General features: G+C 46.3%; 2 protein-coding genes across 4 annotated transcripts in view; both read left to right on the top strand.

The window, feature by feature from the left end:
• Positions 1-1,802, top strand: part of LOC121280034 (cyclic nucleotide-gated cation channel beta-1-like) — an 83,042-nt gene extending 81,240 nt beyond the window's left edge. Inside the window, exon 21 of the mRNA XM_041191664.1 lies at positions 1,604-1,802. Within this exon, the coding sequence (XP_041047598.1) occupies positions 1,604-1,802 (199 nt within the window). The remainder of the gene's footprint in view (positions 1-1,603) is intronic.
• Positions 1,803-17,640: 15,838 nt separating this feature from the next.
• kifc3 (kinesin family member C3) overlaps positions 17,641-23,122 on the top strand; it is a 54,649-nt gene continuing 49,167 nt past the window's right edge. The window contains exon 1 of one of the 3 annotated variants that reach the window (XM_041192242.1): positions 17,641-17,728. The gene's annotated coding sequence lies outside the window, so the exon portion shown is untranslated. Of the gene's footprint in view, positions 17,729-17,805; positions 18,439-23,122 lie in introns of those variants that run through there. The other 2 variants (XM_041192245.1, XM_041192243.1) reach the window with 2 other exon arrangements.

The following is a 23,122-nucleotide window of genomic DNA, read 5'->3' as shown; positions in this document are numbered from 1 at the left end:
CCTCAGGGTAGTGTCCTAGGCCCAAACATCTTCAGCTGCTTCATTAATTACCTTCCTTCCATCAGAAGTGGGGATGTTTGCTGATGATTGCATGATGTTAAGAGCCATTTGTGACTCCTCAGATACTGAAGCAGTCCATGTCCAAATGCTGCAAGATCTGACAATATCCAGTCTTGGCCTGGTAAGTGGCAAATAACAGTAGCACCTCACAAGTGTCAGGCAATGACCATCCCCAACAAGAGAGAATCTAACCATCGCTGAATCCTTCACTATCAACACCCTGGAGATTACCATTGACCAGAAATTGAACTGGACTAGCCATATAAATACTGTGGCTACAAGAGCAGATCAGAAGCTAGGAATCCTATGGTGAGTAACTCACCTCCCAACTCCCCAAAACCTGTCCACCATCGACAAAGCACAAGTCAGGAGTGTGATGGAATCCTCTCCACTTGCCTAGAAGAGTGCAGCTCCAACAACACTCAAGAAGCTCGACACCATCTAGGACAAAGCAGCCTGCTTGATTGGCACCCCATCCACAAACATTCACTCCCTCCAGCACCGACGCACAGTGACAGCAGTGTGTACCATCTACAAGATGCACTGCAGGAACTCACTAAGACTCCTCAGACAGCAACTTCCAAACCCACGACCGCTAACATCTAGAAGGACAAGGGCAGCAGGTGCATGGGAACACCATCATTGGAAGTTCCCCTCCAAGCCATACACCATCCTGACTCGGAATTATATCGCCATTCCTTCACTGTCATTAGGTCAAAATCCTGGAACACCTTCCCTAACAGCATTATGGGTACGCCTACACCACATGGACTGCAGCGGTTAAAAAAAGCAGCTCACCACCACCAAGGAAAATTAGGGATGGGCAATAAATGCTGGCCTATCCAGTGACGCTCATATCCCGCAAATGAATATAAAAAAAGTAACTCACTTCCTGACTCCCTAAATCTGTCCACCATATACAAGGCACAGGACAAGGATATGATGGAATTCTCTCCACTTGCCTGGATGAGTGCAGTTCCAACAACACTCAAGAAGCTCAACACCATCCAGGACAAAGCAGCCCACTCGAAACATTCACTCCCTCTACCTTTGATGCACAGTGGCAGAGCCTGTACCGTATACAACATGCACTGCAGGAACTTGCTAAGCCTTCTTCGACAGCACATTCCAAACCCATGATCTCTACTGCCAAGAAGGACAAAGGCAGTAGATGCATGGACACACCACACCCTCCAAGCCACACACTTTTCTGACTTGGAACTACAGAGCTGTTCCTTCACTGCCACTGCATCAAAATCCTCGAACTCCCTTCTTAACAGCACCGTGGGTGTATCTACACCACATGGACAACAGTGGTTCAAGGAGGTTACTCACCACCACAATCTCAAGAGCAGTTAGGGGTGGGCAATAAATGCTAACCTTGCTAGTGATGCTCATATGTCATGAAAGGATAAGAAAAATATTTGGCAGCACTATCGGTGAATGATGTCCAGGCATTGGCCCTATAAGTAAATAACCACTGTACTAGCTGTTTTTCAGACTACTGATTAAATCAGTAATTGCTGTTGTAATATATTTGCAGAAAACTGCTTTCCAAAGATGACAAAAAAGATATAAAGCCAGGCCCAAAAGGATTTCTGCACATCATCCCACCAAGACCGGACACTCCCAAATTATTCCTGGCGGCCCTCTCATTAACGGACAAACTCGGATTCAAGGGAACGTTCTCACTTATTAAAAAGAAACTCACTGAACCTGACAGAATGAAGGTGGGATTATGAGAAGAGAATCTAGGGATTAAATGTTTGTGTTTTAAAATGTTATTACTGTATAATAACAGAATTAGGCAGTTCTACAGTGTTACAGGTAGACACCACCATTGATATAATTTTTGATGATATTTCAACAACAACAACTTACATTAGCACCTTTAACATAATAAAACATCCCAAGGCAAGCAATATAATGGGAAATTAAATACCAAAGCCACATAAAGTGATATTTGGCAAAAGACCAAAAGGTTTTTCGAAGAGGTAGATTTTAGAGAGGATCTTAAAGGAAGGAAGAGGGATAGAGATGTGGAGAAAGTGGGAATTTCAGAGCTTCAGGCCCAGGAGGCTGAAGTCATGGACATCAAAGATGGAGCAATTAAAATAGGGGATGCTCAGGGGGCTGTGGGGCTGGAGGAGATTGCAGAGATCGGGAGAGATGAGGCCATGGAGGGATTTGATATCAATGATGCCCATTTTAAAATTGAAGCATTGCTTGACCAGGAGCCAATGTAAGTTAGCGAGTATGGGGGCGATTGGTAAATGGGACTTGGTGCATGTAAGGGCGTGGGCAGCAGAGTTTTGAATGACCTCATGTTTTCATAGCATAGAATCTGGCAGTCCACCAAGAGTTAATTTGGACTAATCAAGCCCGGTTGTAAAAAGATATAAATGAGGGTTTTAGCAGCAGATGAGTTGAGACGGGGTGAAGTCCGGTGATGTTATGGAAATGGAAGTTGGCGGCCTCAGTGATGGCACAGATAAAGGGTTACACACAAACTGGTTTGGCCTCAGAAAGTTACCAGTGAGACAGAAGAGGTAGGTAACTAGGAAATGGAATTTGGATTTGGGACCAAAGACAATGGTTTCAGTCTTCCCAATATTTAACTGAAGGAAATTTCTGCTCATCCAGTACTGGATGTCAGACAAGCAATCTGATAATAACACTGGAGGGATAGAAGGAGGTGGTGGTGAGGTGGAGCTGGGTGTCATCAAAGTGCATGTGAAAACTCACACTATGCTTTTGGATGATGGTGTCCCTCACTTGGGAGGAAGTCGGCCAATCTGACTGGGGCAGGGGGGTGAAACTATAGTAGTGTACTAGTCTGAAATGGTCTCCTGATAAAGTGAAGACCATTATACTGCCTGTTTATTGTGAGCTGTTTTAATTCTTCTGTCGTAGACCAATTCCATCACTTGGGTGTTGGAATCCTGGTGTCAAGTTTCTCTAAGGAAATGACAAGGTGCAAGGGCTGCTTTGCCTTTACAAATAATCGCAAGGTGACGAATTGCATTAGGCATTGGAGACATCAAAGACTAAGGGAAAATTGTGTTTCGTGACTTCAGCCGGTACTGCTAGTCACTGTGCACTGTGCCAATTGTACTGGGACTCCATTCTGAATATCTCAAGATGCCTGATAGGGTAGTGTAGTGCTTATGTTACTGGACGAGCAGTCGGGGGAACATTTTCAAATCCCATCATGGTAGTTTAGAATTTGAATCCAAATTTTAAAATTCTACAAATAAAATGATGGTATCAGTAAAGGTGACCATGAAGTAGTCAAATTGTTGTAGAAGTGATTTCACTGATGTCCTTTAGGGAAGCAAAGCTGCTGTTCATAGCTGTTCTGGCTTAAATGTGACTCCAGTCCCACACTAATGTGGTTGCTTTTTGAAGTGGCCTGGTGGGCTACTTAGTTTTATTAAACTGCTACCAATGGCCAGCACCTTCCCTGGTCCCAATCCCACACCTCCCTCATAAGTTATTAACTCACAGAATGATTACAGCATAGAAGGGGGCCATTCAGCCCTTTGTGCCAGTGCTGGCTCTCCGAAGGAACAATTTATCTAGTTGCACTCCCTGGCCTTCTCCCCTTAGCCTTGCGCATTCTTCCTTTTCAGAAATTAATCCAATTTCCTCTTAAATGCCACAATTGAACCTACCTCCATCACTCTCTCAGGCAGTGCATTCCAGAGCCCAAACACTCACTGCGTGAAAACATTTTTCCTCATGTCATCATTGTTTCTTTTGCCAATTATCTTAAATCTGTGTCCTCTTGTTTTCAATCCTTCCACCAATGGGAAGTTTTTCTCTAATTTGCCAGACTCTCAAAATTGTGTATACTTGTAACAAATCTCTTCTCAAACTTCTTTTCTTCAAGGAACACAGAACAATCTCTCCAAACTATCTACATAACTGAAGTTCCCTGTCCCTGAAACCATTTTCATGAATCTTTTCTGCACTCTCTATTGTACCTTCACATCTTTCCTAAAGTGTGGCATCCAGAACTGGATGCAATACTCTAGTTGAGGCCGGACCAATGTTATATACAAATTTAACATATCCTCCTTGCTTTTGTACTCTATGCCCCTACTAATAAAGCCCAGGATGCTGTATGCTTTATTAACCTGTCCTGCCACCTTCACTGATTTATGCACATATACACCTGTCCCTGCACCCCCTTTAAAATTGCTCCCTTTAATTTATATTGTCTTTGTATCCTTCCTACCAAAGTGAATCACTTCACATTTCTCTGCATTAAATTTCATCTGCCACTTGTCCGCCCATTCCACAAACCTGTAAATGTCCTTTTGAAGTTCTATACTATCGTCCCCACAGTCACAATGATTCCAAGTTTCATATCATCCACAAATTTTGAAATTGTGCCACAAATTTTAAAATTGCACACCAAGGTCTAGGTCATTAATATATATCAGGAAGAGCGGGGGTCCGAACACCGACCCCTGGGGAACTCCACTAAAATCTTCCTCCAGTCTGAAAAACATCCACTAACTACTACTGTTTCCTGTCACTCAGACAATTATGTATCCATGTTGCTACCGTCCCTTTTATCCCATGGGTCTGAACTTCCTTCGAGTGGCAGTCAGCATCGGATTGCCACTCCATGCTCAAATACTTACCTCAATTTCTTTTCACTGTTATCTCGCCCAACCTTCTTTTTGGGGGCACTAGCTGTGGTAAACCAGGTAAGTTTAAAGGTCCACTGACATTTAAAGGTTTTTGACAGGCCAGGGAGAAGGTAAGTGTCTAATGTAAGTGGATAGGATTTGGGGGTTGGGAGGGGTCGGAGGTCAGGGGGAATCAGAGATCGGGAGGGGTTGGCAGTCGGGAGGGTCAGAGGTCAGGGAGTTGGAGGTCAGGGGTCAGAGGTCAGTGGGGGAGGTGTTGAGCCTCAGATTGGGTCAGGCCAGGGCTGTGAGGTAGTGGGATGGAGGGATTTGGGTTTCAGGGGAGGGTGTCGGGCCTCGGGTGGGGGGTGATGTTGGGCCTCGGTGGGGGGCAGTGGCTGGTGTCAGGCCTTGGGGTGGGGTCAGGCCTTGGGGTGGGAGTGTGGCGTATCAGGCCTCAGAGAGGGTTGGGGCAGGGCCTCAGGCCTTGGGGTGGGGGCGGGCCTCGGTGCGGGGGAGGGTGTCAGGCCTCGGAGGGGGTTGGGGCCTGGGGTTGGGTCCGGTTGAGTCAGGGAGTGGAGGGTGGAGGTGAGATTCGGGCTGAGTGGAGGAATCCTGAGCTGGTGGGGGGATTCCCGTAGGGAGGGGTAGGTGGTAGTCAGGGGGTGGTAGGAGACTCCTGTGGGGTTTGGGAAGGTGTGGGAGCCCCGTGGGGAATCGCAGGGAGTGGTGAAAGGAAGAACAAGGACATTTGATCAATTAATGTGGAGACAATGTCAACGTGCATCCCTGTCCCCCGGATCTTTATGCGCTGATCCTTTCATAAGCAATGGTCAAGCCATGTTGCAAATTTCAATCACTGAACATTCAGCAGTGTCCTGGCTGCTAGAACGCTAATGGTGACCTCAGTGCTGGGCAGACATATCTGCCTGTGGCACCCCAGCCTCACCGACACCGGTGGACCTGGGTTCATGGTGCCTCTCCAGGGGCCTCCTGCTCGAACCTGCTAATGATGGCCAGCTGGGCCAGCCCTCCGCTAGTCCTCAACTGCTCGGCAGCATTATGAGCATTCTTCTCATGAAAAGGAGGAAAGAACATTGATTAATGCAACTTGTACCTGGAATCTCTTCACTGCCGTCCCACCCCAACCAGACTGGAACATTGCAGGGCTCCAGTGCCTCCTCACCTCACAGCTGCCGCACACAAAGAAGCCAGGCCTATCATCCCCCTTGGCCAAATGCAGCCTATATCACATTTGGCACCACACGGTCTAACCCTGCAAATCAAGGAGGCGCAAGCATATGGAACGCAAAGGGAACCAGGTGGATCAGTGCCCCACCTCCTGGAAGCTCCCCTCCCAGCATGTCATCACCCTGACTTTGACATGTTTTGCAGTTGCAGCACTGCGCCTAGGTGTAGATCCTCTGGGTTGCCCCCAAAACAGTAATGTGGGTGTCACTGTACCACATGCTGTGGGTGCAGAACCCATCTCATCACCACCCTCTCACGGTGATCTCGGCATGGGCAATATCTGCTGGTCCACGCAGCAAAGGACACATGCCATCAATGATTCAGTGCATTAACTGCACTCAAAGTTGGGGTGGGGGGTGGGGTGGGTGGGCATGGGCGGCCAGGGGGAAAGCCTACCTGCTGGGTTAAGTGACCAATGCCAACATGGTACTCACCCTTCCCAAGCGCAAGAGGTCATTGAAATGCTTGCAGCACTGGATCCAGATGCATCTCACTATCTCCGCCACCTCCTCTCAGGCAGGTTTGGCGATGTGAGTGTCCTCCTCCACCCGTCCTTGGGAATGTGGACCTCCCGCCATGTTGCCACCTCCTCGAGGAGAGCAGCAAGGCACAGTGCACCCCTGCCCTACATTCCTGCCTGGCCTGCTCACCAGCAGCGCTCTGGAGAGTCCTTCTGCTGGCCATGTTTGACAGCCTTTGCAAGGAGCTCTTTTAAACAGGCCGCTGGGTCACCATTGGACCCAGAGGTCATAGCAATCCCGCCGCCTGCCCACTCACGCTGTCCTTGGGAGCTGCGTTTTATACTGGGCAGGCATTAATTGACCCACCCGTGTAAAATGGTGGCGCGGACTCGATCACAGATGGCAATTGAGTCCGTGCCTGTGCCCACAAGGCCTGCCCAACAGGCAGAAAATTCAGCTCCAGAGCTCTGAAGGAGAGTCATACGGACTCGAAACATTAACTCTGTCTTTCTCTCCGTAGATGCTGTCAGACCTGCTGAGTTTTTCCAGCACTTTCTGTTTTTGTTTCAGATTTCCAGCATCCGCAGTATTTTGCTTTTACCTTCATCAACCTTTCTGTTCCCTCCTCAAAAAACTGCAGCAAGTTAGTTAATCACAATTTTCCTTTAACAAATCCATGCTAGTTATCCTTAATTAACCCAGATTCGCCCAAGTGATTATTAATTTTGTCCCAAGTTATAATTTCTATAAGCTTCACCACCACTGAGGTTAAGCTGACTGGCCTGTAGTTGCTGGGCTTATCTTTATACCCTTTCTTGAACAAGAGTGTAACATTAGTAGTTCTCCAGTTCTTTGGCACCCACTAAGTCTAAGGAAGACTAGAAAATTATGGCCAGTGCCTCCATAATTTCCACTCTCCCTTCCCTCAGTATCCTAGGATGCATCTCATCCAGTCCTGGTATCTAATCAACTTTAAAAATAGACAGCCTGTCCAATAACTCCTTCTTATCAATTTTAAAACCTTCAAGTGTCTGAATTATTTCCACTTTCAACATGGTCTGGGCAGCATCTTCTTGCTTGGTAAAGACAGATGCAAAGTATTCATGTAACACCTCGGCTATGCCCTGTGCCTCCATGTTAAAATCTCTATTTTTGTCCCTTATAGGCCCCAATCCCCCTTTTACTAGTTATATGCTTATAGAAGACTTTTGAGTTTCATTTTATGTTAGCTGTCAGTCTCTTTTCATACTCTCTCTTTGCTTCTCCTATTTGCTTTTTCACTTCCCATCTGAACCTTCTATATTCAGCCTAGTTCTTGGTTGTATTATCTACCTAACTGTCATAGCACACTTTTATTTCTTTATCTTAAACCCTATCTCATTCATTATCCAAGGAGCTCTGGATTTGATGCCCAACCTTTCCCCTTCATGGAAATGTACCTTGACTGTGCCCAAACTATCTCTTCTCTAAAGGTAGTCCATTGTTCAACTTCTGTTTTGCCTGCCAACCTTTGATTCCAGTTTATCTGGCCCAGATCCATTCTTACTCCATTGAAGTTAGCTTTTCCCCAGTTAATTATTCTTACTCTGGATTGTTCCTTGTCCTTTTCTATAGCCATCCTAAACCTTATGATTTAATGATCAGTGTCTCTGAAAGGATCCTCTACTGACACCTGATCCATCTGGCCCACTTCATTCTCAAGAACCAGGTCTAGCACTGCCTCCTTTCTCAACATACAAAAGTGACCCTGTCTCAAAATCTGTTCAGCTGTTTAAATTTTTTCTTTGTACTTTTAGATGATATCCTTTCCTATTTACTACACTCTTCTTATAAGCTGTTATGTAACTACAATGCCCTCCCCAACCATGGAAACAGAATGGCGGTATCTTTGGATGAAGAAAAAGTGCTCTTCCTTTTTAAATAGTCATGAAGTTGCATTCTAAATGATGACTAGGGGTGGAATTTTCTGTGTTTTGACGGTGGGGATGTTTGGCGGTAGGGGTGTTTGGCGGCATGAGCGGACAATATGGTGAGAAGGCCAAAAATCAGTTTCACAACGTCATGAAACCAGTTTGCAATTGTCTGCTCTGCCCATCAATGGCAGGTCACATTTCCCACCATCGGATGTCAAGAACTTCATTGCGAACATCTGCAAATCGTTATAAGCTCAGCTTGCTGGAATCATCCTCCCACACTGAATCATCCGAGCAATCACACTGACCTGTTTCACAAAAGCATATATAAGGCGTGCAGCTGGTGAAGTGCACTTCGAGGGGAACTCAGGGGTGAGTGCACAGTAACATGGCACAGCACTTGTGAAGGTTGCCAGTTGTTCCTCAAGATTGAGACACCGCGCATTCAGGTGAGGGCACAGACAAGTCGCTTTTTCCAGGGTGGCTGACAGTGCAGTGCTAAGGCAAGAGCTGCCCTTTGGTTGCGGCGAGTTGGGGGGTCAAGGACTACACTGCAATTGAGTCAAGTTGGGGGGCAAGGGCTGCTCTACGGTTGATGGTAGTGCACAAGTCCATGCGGTGTGGGGGAGGGAAGCAGCCACGCATTAGGGAAACCTTATATTACGTGACCATTTCTCCACAGTTGAGGCAGTTCAGATGCAGCCACATTGATATGCTTGGAGTGGGGCCTCTAGCTTATTTGCCCACTCGAGCAATGCAGAGGCATGAAAGTGCCACCAAGTGCTCCAGAGCTCCTCATTCTTCGGGCACAGACTGTAAACTATTGAGTGTTTTAGTGGATTGCAGAACAATTGGATGACTGGGCACATTGTACAAGCTCCTTGCTAAAGCTGGCCGTGGAGTAGTCACTGGTGGAGGTGCTCACAGCCCCTTGCAATGTCATCATCCCAGTTTGGACCAGTCTCCCCCATGGTTCAAGCTCACAGTGCAGCCTTGAAGTGTGGGTTAGGAGAATGCCTGAGCCTGAATTGAGAGCACAGCATGCAGTCCAATGTGCAAAGCTGCTGCCAATCAGTCGAGTGGAGTGGGTCAGAATTAGGTGGGGTCTCGGGCAGCCATGCAGCGCACTGAACTCTGGCCATCTAAGTGGTGGCCAGCACTCTCTGGAATGCATTAAGGGGCATTCAGACTTAACCGAGAGAGGTTCTTAGAACACCCGTGCTAACCCACACATCTCTATCTTTCATCCTGCAGAAGGAGTACATCAGGAGCATGGAGCCTGGTGACCTAGCTGTATGCCTCCTGGCTTACATAGAGCAGAGATGAAGGATAAGAAAGCATCAGAAGCGCCTGGCTGGGCAGAGGGAGGAGCAGCACCCTCAGGAAAAAGGGGTGGCTGGGGCTCCCACACACACCGCTGAAGAGCCACATCAAGCCAGCACTGATTGATGCCTAGCTAGACCCAGGGTCTATAGATGCCACCATTCATTCCTGCAGATGACCGAGAACCAGTGTCACCAAAGACTGCATGTCTAGGGAACTGGTCAGTCACATCTGCCACCTGCTGCAGAATTTGGCGCAATGGGAGCATAGAGGGCATCCACTGCCTGTGGCCCTGAAAGTGACCACGGTGCTCAAATTGTATGTGGCCTCTTTCAGGCCTCCACAGGTGACCTCTGTGGGATATCACAAGCCTCCACCCACAAATGCATCCATGAGGTCACGGATGCCATCTTTGCGCAGGCACACAATTTTGTGCATTTAGCCTGGGACCAGGAAAGCCAGGATGCAAGAGCACTGGGACTTGCCCAGATCCCAGGTTTTCCACAGGTGCAGGGTGCCATTGACTGCACTCATGTGCACTCAGATCTCCTGGCAACAAGTGGCCAACTATGTCAACCAGAAGGGCTTCCATTTGCTGAATGTTTAGTTGGTGTGCAACCACCACAAATGCATCCTGCAGGTCAGTGCATGATTCCCAGGGAATGTCCACGTCTCCTACATTCTCAATCAGTCTCAGATCCCTGGCATCTTCCAGGGTCCACAGAGGCTGCAGGGACAGCTGCTCAAGGACAAGGGCTACCCACAGAGGACGTGGCTGATGATACCCATGCAATGCAGCCTCAGACTGCAGCAACATGACTCATGCTGCATCTCGCACCTTGGTGGAACAAACCATTGGGATTCTGAAAATGAGGTTCTGGCACCTGGGACCGATGTGGCAGAGCCCAGCAATATAGTCCATAGAGGGTGTCATGCATCATCGACACCTGCTGCACCCCTGACAAACTGGTGCTGCAACGGGGTGAGGAGCAGCTGGATGTCTCCTCTGATGAGGAGGACATCGATGGGGAGGAGGTCAATGATCAGACCATCGCACTGGCCAGATGAGGCAGGCGTGCTTGAGAGGCCCTCATAGCTGCTAGATTCATGGAGGATGAATACAACGTGCAGTGAGGAGACACTATAGATCCTCACATTGCACCTGTGAACATTTCACTCCAATCTGGCTGATGACAGTGTACAGGAGGTGCAGTGGAGGTCCTAATATTCGCTCGATTCCAGGTGGATTATGACGACATGCAGTGAGGACCCTCCATAGATCTTCACTTAGCCTCTCTGAATGTCTGACTCCTGTCTGGCTGAGGGTGCTCGCTTGTGCTCTGTGATCAGGGTCATACCATGGAGGTGCAGCCATGAAACTTTAAATGCACCTGATCCATTGTCAGTCTTCGGCACCTGAGCCCTTCAGAAGCACAGCGTCACCGGTCACAGATGGGCCAGCCCCACCTCAAAGGTGCTGAGAGCACACAGAGAGGATGACAGAACTCTGTGACGCTTGTCCATGACATTCTGGCAGCTATGACAAGCACCGTTGAGGTGCAGGCATCGGTAATGTTTCCAGGGAGTGTGAGGCCGGATCATCACTTTGATCTTAAGGCTGCACAAAGCACAGGGAAGAGGTCCTGGACTGAGACATCGGCCTTTATCTTGTGCAGTAAGGTTTCACATCTGAGTGACATGAACACTGCTCATCAGAACAAGGAGCCATAGGCAGGAAGACATTCTTGGGAGTTTATTTACAATAGTGAACATTATGTACAAGTGAGTAACACCTGTGCCCAGGCCGTGCAACTGCATCTTCTTAACTTTCCTAGCCCTTCCCAGTCTTGGTTCTCCCCAGACTTCCATAGTGGAGGTGGAGGCAGCCTGTGATGACCTTGATGGACGTCCTCTGAAGGGCCAAGACCTGGAGGGCCCCGGCCTGCTTTTGGGGTCCTGCTCCATGGCAGTAGCACCCTCCTCGGCCTGTGGAGGGAGCTGCTAAGGTCACAGGATGAGGGGATTTGGATGGGCAAGACACTCCTGAAGTCACCTGGGTAGATGACCCCAGGGTGTGCGCCTGCTGATTCTCCTCCCTATGGGTGCCCGAGAGCCCTTGGCTGACTCCTTGAGGAGAAGGGGAAGCTGGAGTGAGATCGAGCTGCCCCGCACCCTTCTCATGTTCACACTGCTGGAGGTCAACTATGGCATTAGCGACGGAGTTCTTGCCTTTTGGGCCATGTCTTCTTTGCAGCAGTCCTGAGCTAGAAGCACTGAGGGGTGTGTGTGTGGCTGCACCTTTAATATGGCGCCCAGCGTGATGAAAGTGGCAAGGTGACAAGTGGCAGGCGAATCGGAGGCTGCCCGCCGTCAAAGCGGCATGTTTCCCAAGAATGCATGATTTAAAAGGGCGGGATTGGGAATGATACGGCCATTGCGACTGATGGGTAAAACATTCTTTTTCCCGCCCAAAAACACACTGAATGCAAATCTGGGACAATTCCGCCCTAAAGGTGCAAGTCATTTGGAGTGCACCAAAATCAGCAGCCCACCCATCCCCCGTATTATGGGGGTGGGCAGGATGGCGGTGGGGTGGCTGGGCACCCACCCTATTTTACATGCCTCCCTCCCACCCATGGAAAACATGCCCGCCGGGGGCATGTAAAATTCAGCCTTCAGTTAGATTTAGACACAGTCTCTTGTTCTCCCAAAGTAACAAATTGCAAGAGCTTTGTTTCTGTCTTTGATACAAAATGTATAAAATGTACAGTCTTCCTGTTTCTAATGGCATTTCTCTGTTTCAGCGTTGTCTCAGCAACGCTTCTTTGCTCTTCCTAAACTATAACTTTACACAGGAGTGTCATTGCGATCAAAGATAGAATTGACAGTCTAAACCAATTCTTCATACATCTTCAGTCTGTGTTGAAAATATTGTAAAAACATCCCTATTCATACGCTCAGCTCACAAATGTGTATTGGGAATCTGTGCTGTTTATTATTCATGTTATTCTTACATTATTGACTTTCTTTCTTTCTCACCCAACCCTGTACCTAGCCAATTCCAGCGCCTCCTTCCTCCCCTGTCCATCGCCGGTCACCCGTTCCAGTAAAAAAGGAGGTGGAGGATGATGACGAGGTTGTTTCAGCATCAGCGGATTACTCTGTCCTGATCAGAATGAGTCCCTCTCACCACGGGCATAAGGAACAAATCCTGTCTGTAGAGATTCCAAGTGAAGAAGAAAAGGAATCAGAAAAGTAATACTGCTTTGGATTTGTGTTTTGCGCTGTTAATAGTAGCTGTTAAAAACTGAGCATGAAATGTCATGTTAAGATGCATTCATTAACAGAGTTAGGCTCACAGTGCTGCTGCATCCAAAATTAAAAACGACTTGCAATTATAAAACGTCTTTCACAACCCCAGATGTCTCCAACTGCTTTACAGACAATTAAGTACTTAAGTAGCCACTGATGTAATGTAGGAAACGCAAGTTATTTTGTACACAGCAAGCTCCCACAAATAGCTAATGTATGTATTTTAGGTGTTGGTTAGTGCTATGTGTGTTAGAAAAATCAGGAACTGCAACCTTGTCAATTGGTAAACTGGTCACATATCTTAACAAGGAAAACCAAACTGTGTCTGTGCAGGAACCAGTTCCAGGAAAGTGTTTACAGAAATTACTGTGGAGCACAGTGTTCCAGACAGTGAAGGTATCAAGGGATCAGCAAATATATACTATCCCAGCACTCATACATACAGCTCACGTAGACAAACGCAGCCACTCATAAATATAGCTCACGTGCATGGACACTATGCATAATAGACACAAAAGACACATATAGTCATAAAACATGCAGGAACAATCCTATCCATGGTGGTAGCAGTGAAAAAATACTTGGTACTTAGTAATTTGCCCACACACCTAAACATGTACTGAGCCACACTGAGTCTAGACCGAGAACACTAATATACATATTTAATATGAAGTCATTAATGTAGATAACACACACACATTATATTAAGCGTGTACATTAATTATACTCAATCTCTCACTCACTATGGCTGTTGTAGTTGTACAAAAATTGTATTACAAACCTGAACATCTTTCACTTTCTAGATGTCCTATGATCAGCCTCCTCTTTCTTCAGAAATAAGGTTGCCATCATGATGGGCCTTTGAAATTGGCATTTTCACTGAAAAATGAAAATGTATGATTTATCCCTTGCATGTTAACTGGGGGAAAGCCAGGGAGGAAGGAAAGAGGATCCTGCCCAAATCCCCCTTCCCCACCCCAATACCCCTACCATCCGAAAGAGTAACAGTCAGGTGTCTGCTTTGATCTCTTTCAACAAGAGAGATCTCTACCATACGCCACTTGAAGGGGCAATTCAACAAATCAATTTAAGTTGTATTGTGCAACTGTCATTGCCATTCCCCCACAGCCATCCAGAGTGGCACATCATGGGTGGAACCATTACTGATGGAATTTCAAAGCCTTGGGTGGATAATGGCAAATCCAAGTGACCCTTGAACCAATGTTTTGCCCACAAAGAAATTCAGTAAACAGCCTATCTGGTCCACAGTAAGGAAGGAACTTGCACAGTCTCAAATGTAGCATGGGCAAAATTCTTCGCACTTCTTCATTCACACACGCACAATTTCAGATTTACTATAACACACATACTCATACAACTAATCCAAAACATATTATCAAAAATCTATGAAAGAAGCCTGAGAAATAGGCGCAGAGTGCATAGAATTAGTCATGTGGGATTAGTAGATATTATCCAGTTCTTACTGCAATTAGTGATTGAAGCTGAATTTGTGAAAGAGCCTTTTAGTGAGCTGTTGCTGTACTTAACTAAGTATACTCCTGTATTGTAACATATTTACAATTAAACTGATTATACAAAGCACTTGATTTTTAAAAATATTTCTAGAAACTTAATTTATTACTATTGTAATGATCCAGATTTGAATTCCTAGTGATTGGCTCAAAGGATCACATGACAAGATTCCACGTTTTAAGCCTTTTACTGTAACAAACTAAAATGAATATTGACTAAACATTACTAATACACTAAGCTACAGAAAAGATATCCCCGTTAACTCCCCAATGCTACTGAAAATCCCACACTGCGTTTTATACGTTACACCACACTCTCTGCATAATTGTAGCCTTTACAGGAACCAGTTCAAAATTACTCCGTTTCCAACAGACTTGCTTCTCCCCATTTCGCTGAGTCACAACGTCCAGACTACTACTCCTGGCCATGCCAAGGTGAATCTTCCAGTGTCCTTATATCTCTACAGGTCCTATCTTTGACCAGAGAATGAGCTCCCACCTGCATCCTGCCTGGTGGCTAACTGAGAACAGTCATTTCCCCTAATGTTTGCACCAGCTGTTGTTTCCCTGTCTCTCTCTCTTTCTCCAGGACTCTCTCTCTCTGTCCAAATCTCTTAAGTTTGCACAGCGCAAAGCTAGCTGCTCCTTTTTTATGTCCAGCTGTAAAGCTGGCATTTGGTTTTCAGTAAGACTTAACCTGGGTCCCTGGTACCCATGGCAACCTGTTCACATTGGCTTATCATCAGGCACTAGTAGGAGGTCAGATGCTCCATTTTACGTTGAATTAAAAGAAACAGTTTAAAACATAACCATCTTCTAACACTTTGCACTCGTAACACTATTGAAAGGAACAGTATATAGCATTTGAGATGACTGACTAAAAGACCACTATCTGCATGAAAAGCGTTTGCCAAATCTTTTCATTATTTGGGGCCAGTCAGCAGCTGTGTATGTTTTTATCTTGTCCATGATGCCACATTCAATCAATGGCACTTACAATATCACTGCTGTGCTTGTAAAATCAAGAATGCTTTCCCTGAAGATCTCGTACAAAAGGCGTTGCCCATTTTTAAAAAGAGCTGCTCTTTCCCATGGTCTGGATTTGTGAAATTGTGCAGATACTGCTCACAAAAATGGTGTTATACTGCAGCTCATCCATTCTGACAACACATGCTGCTTCACACGCTCTGAGAAACAGAAGCATCAGATTGATGAAAAAGAAGAACAAAGATAGAAGTAATTCCCCAATTTTGATTCCAACCAAGGAGTGGATAGTCCTTTCCCAAAAGATGGGGAGTTGCCAACATGGCAGGCCCATTCCCAGAAGGGAATGCTGCACTATCTCTCAATAACCACTATGGGGTAGGACAAAGGGAAGCTATTTGGCAGTCATTGCCTATGTTCCCCCTCCTCATCCCACCTAGCCAGATGACTCTAAGCTAAGAATATTTAAAATAGTTGAGTCTACAGGAGATAATTCTCTTGCTGCAATTATACAGGGCCTTGATGAGACCACACCTGGAATATTGTGTGCAGTTTTGGTCTCCTTATCTGAGGAAGGATGTTCTTGCTATGGAGGGAGTGCAGCAAAGGTTTACCAGCCTGATTCCTGGGATGGCGGGACTGACATATGAGGAAGGATTGAGTCGGTTAGGATTATATTCGCTGGAGTTCAGAAGAATGAGGGGGGATCTCATAGAAACCTATAAAATTCTAACAAGACTAGACAGGGCAGATGCAGGAAGGATGTTCCTGATGGTGGGGGAGTCCAGAACCAGGGGTCACAGTCTGAGGATACGGGCTATACCATTTAGGACTGAGATGAGGAGAAATTTCTTCACCCAGAGAGTGGTGAGCCTGTGGAATTCGCTACCGCAGAAAGTAGTTGAGGCCAAAGCACGGTATGTTTTCAAGAAGGAGTTTGATATAGCTTTTTGGGGCAAAAGGGATCAAAGGATATATGGAGAAAGCAGGAGCAGGTTATTGAATTGGATGATCAGCCATGATCATAATGAATGGCGGAGCAAATTCGAATGGCCTACTCCTTCTCCTATTTTCTATGTTTCTATAATGCATCTGTTGCAACTATTGGCGGGGGGGGGGGTGGGGGGAGTCAGAAAAAAATCTTCAAAGCAGGTCTAATTCATGTTGAATCCCTGCTTTGTATTTGTCCTATATTCACATTTATACTGTTGAATTTCCTGTGCCCATATTTTACCCTTGTATTTGCCCTCTATTTGTTTTGGCCTTGTATTTGCCCTGCACCTGTGACTCACCCTTGTATTTGCCCTTTGTCTATGTTACATGTTATACCTTTGTATTTTTTTTCATGGGATGTGAGCATCGCTGGCAAGGCCAGTGTTTGTTGCCCATCCCCAAATGCCCTTGATTTGAGTGGCTTACTAGGCCATTTCAGAGAGTAATTAAGAGTCAACCACATTGCTGTGGGTCTGAAGTCACATGTAGGCCAGACCAGGTAAGAACAGCAGATTTCCCTCCCTAAAGGACATTAGTGAACCAGACAATCAATCGCAATGGTTTCTTGGTAACTTTCACCGAGATCAGCTTTTAATTCCAGATTTTATCAATCAGATCTAAATTCCACCAGCCACCATGCCGGGATCCAAACACATGTACCCAGAGCATTAGTCTGGGCCTCTGCATTACTAGTCTAGCGACACTACCACTAAGCAACCATCTCCCCCCATTTGCCCTGTGCATGTGTTTTGCCCTTGTATTTGCCCTGTGCCTATGTTATACACTTGTATTTGCTCTGAGCCCATGTTTTACCCTTGTATTTGCCCTGTCTTCAGTTATACCCTTGTATTTGCCCTGTCTTCATGTTATATCCTTGTATTTGCCCTGTGTCTGTTTTACCCTTCTATTTGCCTGGTACCTATGTTTTACCCTAGTATTTGCCCTGTGTTCAGATTTTACCCTTGTATTTGCCTTGTGCCCCTGTTTTGCCCTTGTAATTGCCCTTGCATTCTCTTCCTTATTGTCTTGTTTTAATTTCGAATTCCTGAAACTTTTCCCGTTTTAATCATCGCCCCGCCCACTCGCTGAGTAACCCACCATTCGCTCTACGGCGGGAGGCCGGGCCTGATTGGTGCAGTGTCGCTGTCAGTCACGGGAAGGGAGTCGCTGGCCCGGGGTTGAGCGCGGCAGCTGGAGATTCGCTTCCAGCCCGAGCCCGCGGGGCCGGGAGCAGCAGCAGCAGCAGCGAGAGGAGCACGGTGAGTATGACCCTCCTCCCTGAAGAGGGAGTCAGTGCAGGGTAGACGACACCTAATTGGCGGAATGTGGCCACGATTGTTGCACCTTCTCCCGGTGTCAGCCCGAGGGGCGCAGCGCAGGAGGGCTACTCCCCGGCCCCTTCATTTTAGGGGGATATCTCCAAGGGTTGAGTTTAGGGGATGTGAATTGGGTCAGTTCGCGCTGGAAATGTGAGACAGCCGCTGTCTACTCTTTACATATACTGCAGAGTGCCTCCCCATATAGGAGACCAGAGAAAAGGTGCTGTTTGTGTTTAAAACCCTGCAGTGGCCTTCAGGTGCCAAAAAATGACAACAAGGCGGCGGAGAAACCAGCTGCGTTCGCCCCAAAAAAATCAATTATCAACAGAGAGATTTAATCTGGAGCCCCTGACCTGAGAGCCAAGGCATATTCACCAGAAGGACAACGAAATGGTTTCGTTTCAACACGCACGTCCTGTTTAAGTTACCAATTCTCCCTTGTGTTTTGGCCCAGGGAGGATGGTCAGGGGATGTCAGGCTTTGATTTCCCTCTTCCATCCTCCCGGGTATGAGAGGCTTTCTCCCCACAACCCCCCGCCCCACTTTGTTTTGATGACTTCGTCCATGGACCAGATCTGCCAACCGTCAGCGAAGTGGGGAATGAACCCAACTGCGACCCAAACCTGCATTGTAGCTCTGTGGACCTATAGGTACGATTTATTTTTAATTATATTTTTTGCAATGGGTTGGGAACCTCTTTGCCAATTAATTTGTTCTGCCCCTGGTTTGATGTGTTTTTTGATGTTGAGTGGAGGCATTTGGCCTCTTTCTCATGTCTCAGGGGTTATAATATCTGCTACTCAGGTTGTTTCTTTTGATTGTATGTGTGGCTTTTTTATTGTACGTCAGTATTTTTCAGTTACAGGCTACTATACAGCCTGTTCCCCTAGCAACAGCATCTCTCCAGTGTCATTCTGCACACCTGTATAATTCCAGTGCACTGCACAATGTGACCCTTTCAGCATAGCAGTAGGACCCGGAATGAATTTGAGCCTGAAATGTGGGGTTTATGAATGTCTCTATTTTGTTGCCACTTGGATAGTCTACATTTCTTTGTTTAAGATGGTCTGCGACAGAAAATCACAGCAGATCTCTCCTGCTCTACTATTTGTCAAAGGTAATGGATCAAAGGTGAGTAAATGGAATTGAGGGATAGATCAGCTGTGATCTGATTCAGAGGAGGAGCAGGATTGATGACCTGCCCTTTTTCCTATATTATGTGCATTACCTATTTTATTGTATACAATGTATGCTGCTGCATTAAAAGATTTCCTGCCATGGTTGGACTCATGCTTGGAGCAATACGAATTTGAAGGTTTAAGCAGGTTTTTTTTTGTCTTGGGTTTGGGTGGATTGGGAAAAGGAAAGGGCCCTGCCCACTTGTGATCTTGTTAGTCAGGATGGTTGTGCTTGCCTGTGTGGGAGGGAGAGCATCACCTCTGCGGTGGTGGTGCTGTCAGTATTTTAGGGGTGTGGGGGATGGATTGGCTGTTGGACAAGAGTGTTTGCCAAGGTGTAGCTGTCCAGATGTAGTAAGTATCCAGGTGTTCCTAGGGTAACCAGGTGTTCAACAAATGCTGCTCTACATACAAGCTGCCCCTCCCACCTCCCTTCTGGTTATGTGTTCTCATGCTCAGGAAAAGATTGGTTATGCAGCCAGGAAATTCAGATTGATGCTGGTCACTTTCTACCCAGCATACCCTTTGCTGACAAATATGTATAATCCAAAGCCAACTTTAGAGAGAACTACATTTCCTCAAATTCGTCATGTCTCTTACAGTGGGTATATTTAAACAGAAGCGGCTGTGATCACTACTCCTCTGAATTGTTCTCTTATTCTTACTAAGCTTCAAACATGTTGTGCATCTTCCTCTCAGCATCTTCATTGTGTTCAAGCTAAAACTCCTCACACTGTCCCAAGGCCGCCTCATTTCCAGGACCTCCAAACTGTGGCTTCCTTTACTTTACCCTGTGGATATTTTGCTCAGAGGTCCACTCATCTCCAAGTGTGGAGCTAGATGGAGGCATTTCATCTACCCTCTGATCGTAACACAGGCTCGAGGTCATTATGAAGCTTGTCCGGGTGAAAGGTCAAGTTCTGGGAATTTCCTGATGGTTTTACAGTCTCACAGGTCAAATTTTTTATTTATTCTTTCATATGATGTGGGTGTCACTGACAAGGCCTGCATTTGTTGCCCATCCGTAATCACCCTTGAACTGAGTGGCTTGCTTGGCCATTTCAGAGGGCAATTAAGAGTGAACCACATTGCTGTGAGTCTGGGGTCATATGTAGGCCAGACCAGGTAAGGACAGCAGATTTCCTTTAGTGATCCAGATGGATTTTTAGGACAATCAATGATAGTTTCATGGTCACTGTCACTGTGAACAGTTTCCAATTCCAGATTTTGTTAACTGAATTTAAATTCCATCAGCTGCATTGGTGGGATTTGTATCCATGTCCCTAGATTACCTCTAGATTTCTAGTCCAGTTATATTAACATTACACCACCATCTCCCTTAAATTGGACTCCTTCCCCCAAATTATTTAAGAAAACGCCACTGACCTGACATGATGCAATGATGCCCTGTGGTTTGGCAAATGGGAGAGGGGAAGAGCCTGTCACCTTCTCTGTTCCATTGTTGTAACAGAGAGATTAAGTGTCGACTATAGTGGTCTTTTTACGGCCCTGAGTTACTGCAGTATATTCTGGCTTGTGAGAAATCTGACAACCCATCAGTAAACCTGCTCTAATGGACCTTCAAGCAGGGTCCTGATCTAATTGACACCACCTCCCTACTCTAATACTAAATATAAACCTCCGTTCTTTGTCCTCACCTTCCCTCATTCGGGCCATTCGTCTCCTATTATTTCCTTGTTATTTCAGTAAAGTAATGCTGCAGGCACTTGAGGCACATAGTGACTGGCTATACAGCAGATATGATCTGAGTGTCCCTCAGGTGCAGTGTGGATGAGACTAGAGATACTGAAGCACTCGACTGATTAAATTAACTTGTCTTTGCTGTTCGAGGTGAGTGCTGCAATAACTGCAGCATTGCTGATGTTACTGTTAGGCTTGTGCTTTGACCTGCACCAACAGAGCTGCTAGCCTGGAATCAGTCTGGCCGAGCAATGCTTCAATTTGGGTTCAAATGAAGAGACAGGGAGCAAACATTTCTGCTGCGCATAAACCGACTATGTTGCAGCTGCATAAAAACTGATTGAAGAGACAGGGGAACAGATGTTGCTGCTGTATATTCAAGGTCCACTCTGCCTGTTCGTTACTAAATCTGCACTAGCCACTCGCTTTCTGTGCTGAGTATGTGATGAAGCCTGGTAGCTATTATAAATCGTGATGAATTGTACTGTCTCGAATTCGAGCACAGGAAATGACTAATCTGTCAGGTTTCTGTATGTTTTCTCTACCTGTCTTCCAGTATTCCTGGTTTTCCCTTTATCCCACTGGTTCGTTTGAACATGAAGTGGCTAAGGAAATGTCTGTTAAAGCTGCTGAAACAGAGAATAAACGTGCCCTACAAGCCTGTCAATATTAATCCCATATGAGATTATCTCAGTAAATGGGCTAATGATTAAGACTGACGCTCTCAGTGCAGACCAGTGGGGGAAGGGAGCACAAATGGTTAGAAAGTCTCTTGCTCTTAGTTACCTGACTTCTGTCTCCACCGAGTTTTGAGTCAGACCATTGAAAGATGAACTAATTGCTCCCTTGTGAACTGTGCAGGTTAGAAACATGTTCCCACAGATCTGATACAGTTGGATTCAACCACGTAGGTTGCAGCCAGTGCAGTTCAAGGAGTGGGCACTGTTGTAAATGTTGACACCTTTAGTCATAGAACTTTGTGTAAAGAACTCTAATTGTGAGCAGGACCCTGTGGCCTTAAATTCTGTTTTATCAGGATTGTTTTTGGGAGTTTTTGCTGCATTCTGGCAGTTTGCCATTGAACACAAACAGCTTTCTGGTTTCAGTTTTTACTACTTGGCACCACTGCTTTAATCAAACTCCGTGAGGAAATAACTCCTTTACTGCTGGATTATCCATGTTGGTGATGGGGGGGGTAGTTAGAGGTGGATTATCAGGATGGGGGTTAGGGGCTGGATTGTCCAGGCTAGGATGGGGAGTTGGGGCTGGTTTGTTGTAGCCAAGGTGAGAGTTAGAGATGGATTGATCATCTGTGGCCAGGATGAAGATTAGGGGCTGGATTTTCTGTGTTTGGAGAAGGATTGGGGCAGATTTGTCCAAGGGAGGAGCAGGAATTAGGATCTAGTTTACCCATGGCGGATTGGAGTTGTGGGTGGGTGGTGAGAGTTGGCAGGAGACGGATATTTGCAGCTGGTTGTTCACTTACTGTGGTGCAGGACTGTCCCCAAAGCCAACAATGTTTGTAGAGAACTTTAAGGTTGACAGTGGGAGGCTGCGATTGTTGGAAGGGCACTAGGGTGAAGAGTATGTGTAGAGGGGCATTTCTGGATTGAATTGTCTGACCATATCACTTGTTTTTATTAAGTCAGGTGGCCTTTAGTTCACTGAAGTAATTCCAGTCTGAGTGGAAAGGCGGAGTACTCTGGAGTGCCACATTGGGGCTTGTTCTATTGGACGTTTTGAGTAAAACTAGGCTGGTAAGGGCTCCCATCGTTGCACATCAGTAATTCAATGCTTTGTTTTTAAACTGTAGATAACTGTTAAGTTGGAGCATGTGGGTTTAATAACTGGCTGTGCCCCAAAGCAGGCTGTGAGGCAAATGTCTGTTTCCTTTATAACCACCATCTCGTTTTGATGTGTAGCACAGAGTGTATCTGGATGCTTAGTGTGTAACTGCACTGCACCTTGTGGTTTTTTTTATTAGTTCATGGGATGTGGGCATTGCTGGCACGAGCAGCATTTATTGGCTATCCCTAATTGCCCTTGAGAAGATGGTGGTGCCTTGAATCCCTGCAGCCCATGTGGCGTAGTACACCCACAGTGCTATTAGGGAAAGGGTTCCAGGATTTTGACCCAGCGAAAGTGAAGTGATATATTTCCATGTCAGGATGGTGAGTGATTTGGAGGGGAACTTCCAGGTGGTGGTGTTCCCATGCAACTGCTGTGCTTGTCCTTCTAGGTGGTAGAGGTTACAGGTTTGGAAGTTGCTGCAGTGCATCTTGTAGATGGTACACACTGCTGCCAATTGCTTGCGCCAGTGGTGGAGGGAGTGAATGTTTAAGGTATGGATTGGGTAGGGTTGCCACCGTCCAGGATTGGCCTGGAGACTCCAGGAATTGAAGAACAATCTCCAGGATACTGCTGTGTGCAACCCTGGAGAAAAACGATTGTTTAT

This window comes from Carcharodon carcharias, chromosome 7 (assembly GCF_017639515.1).
Source record: "Carcharodon carcharias isolate sCarCar2 chromosome 7, sCarCar2.pri, whole genome shotgun sequence".
NCBI classification, from domain to species: Eukaryota; Metazoa; Chordata; class Chondrichthyes; order Lamniformes; family Lamnidae; genus Carcharodon; species Carcharodon carcharias.
Note: the sequence above shows the minus strand (reverse complement) of the source record. Positions and strands in the feature narration are given on the sequence as shown.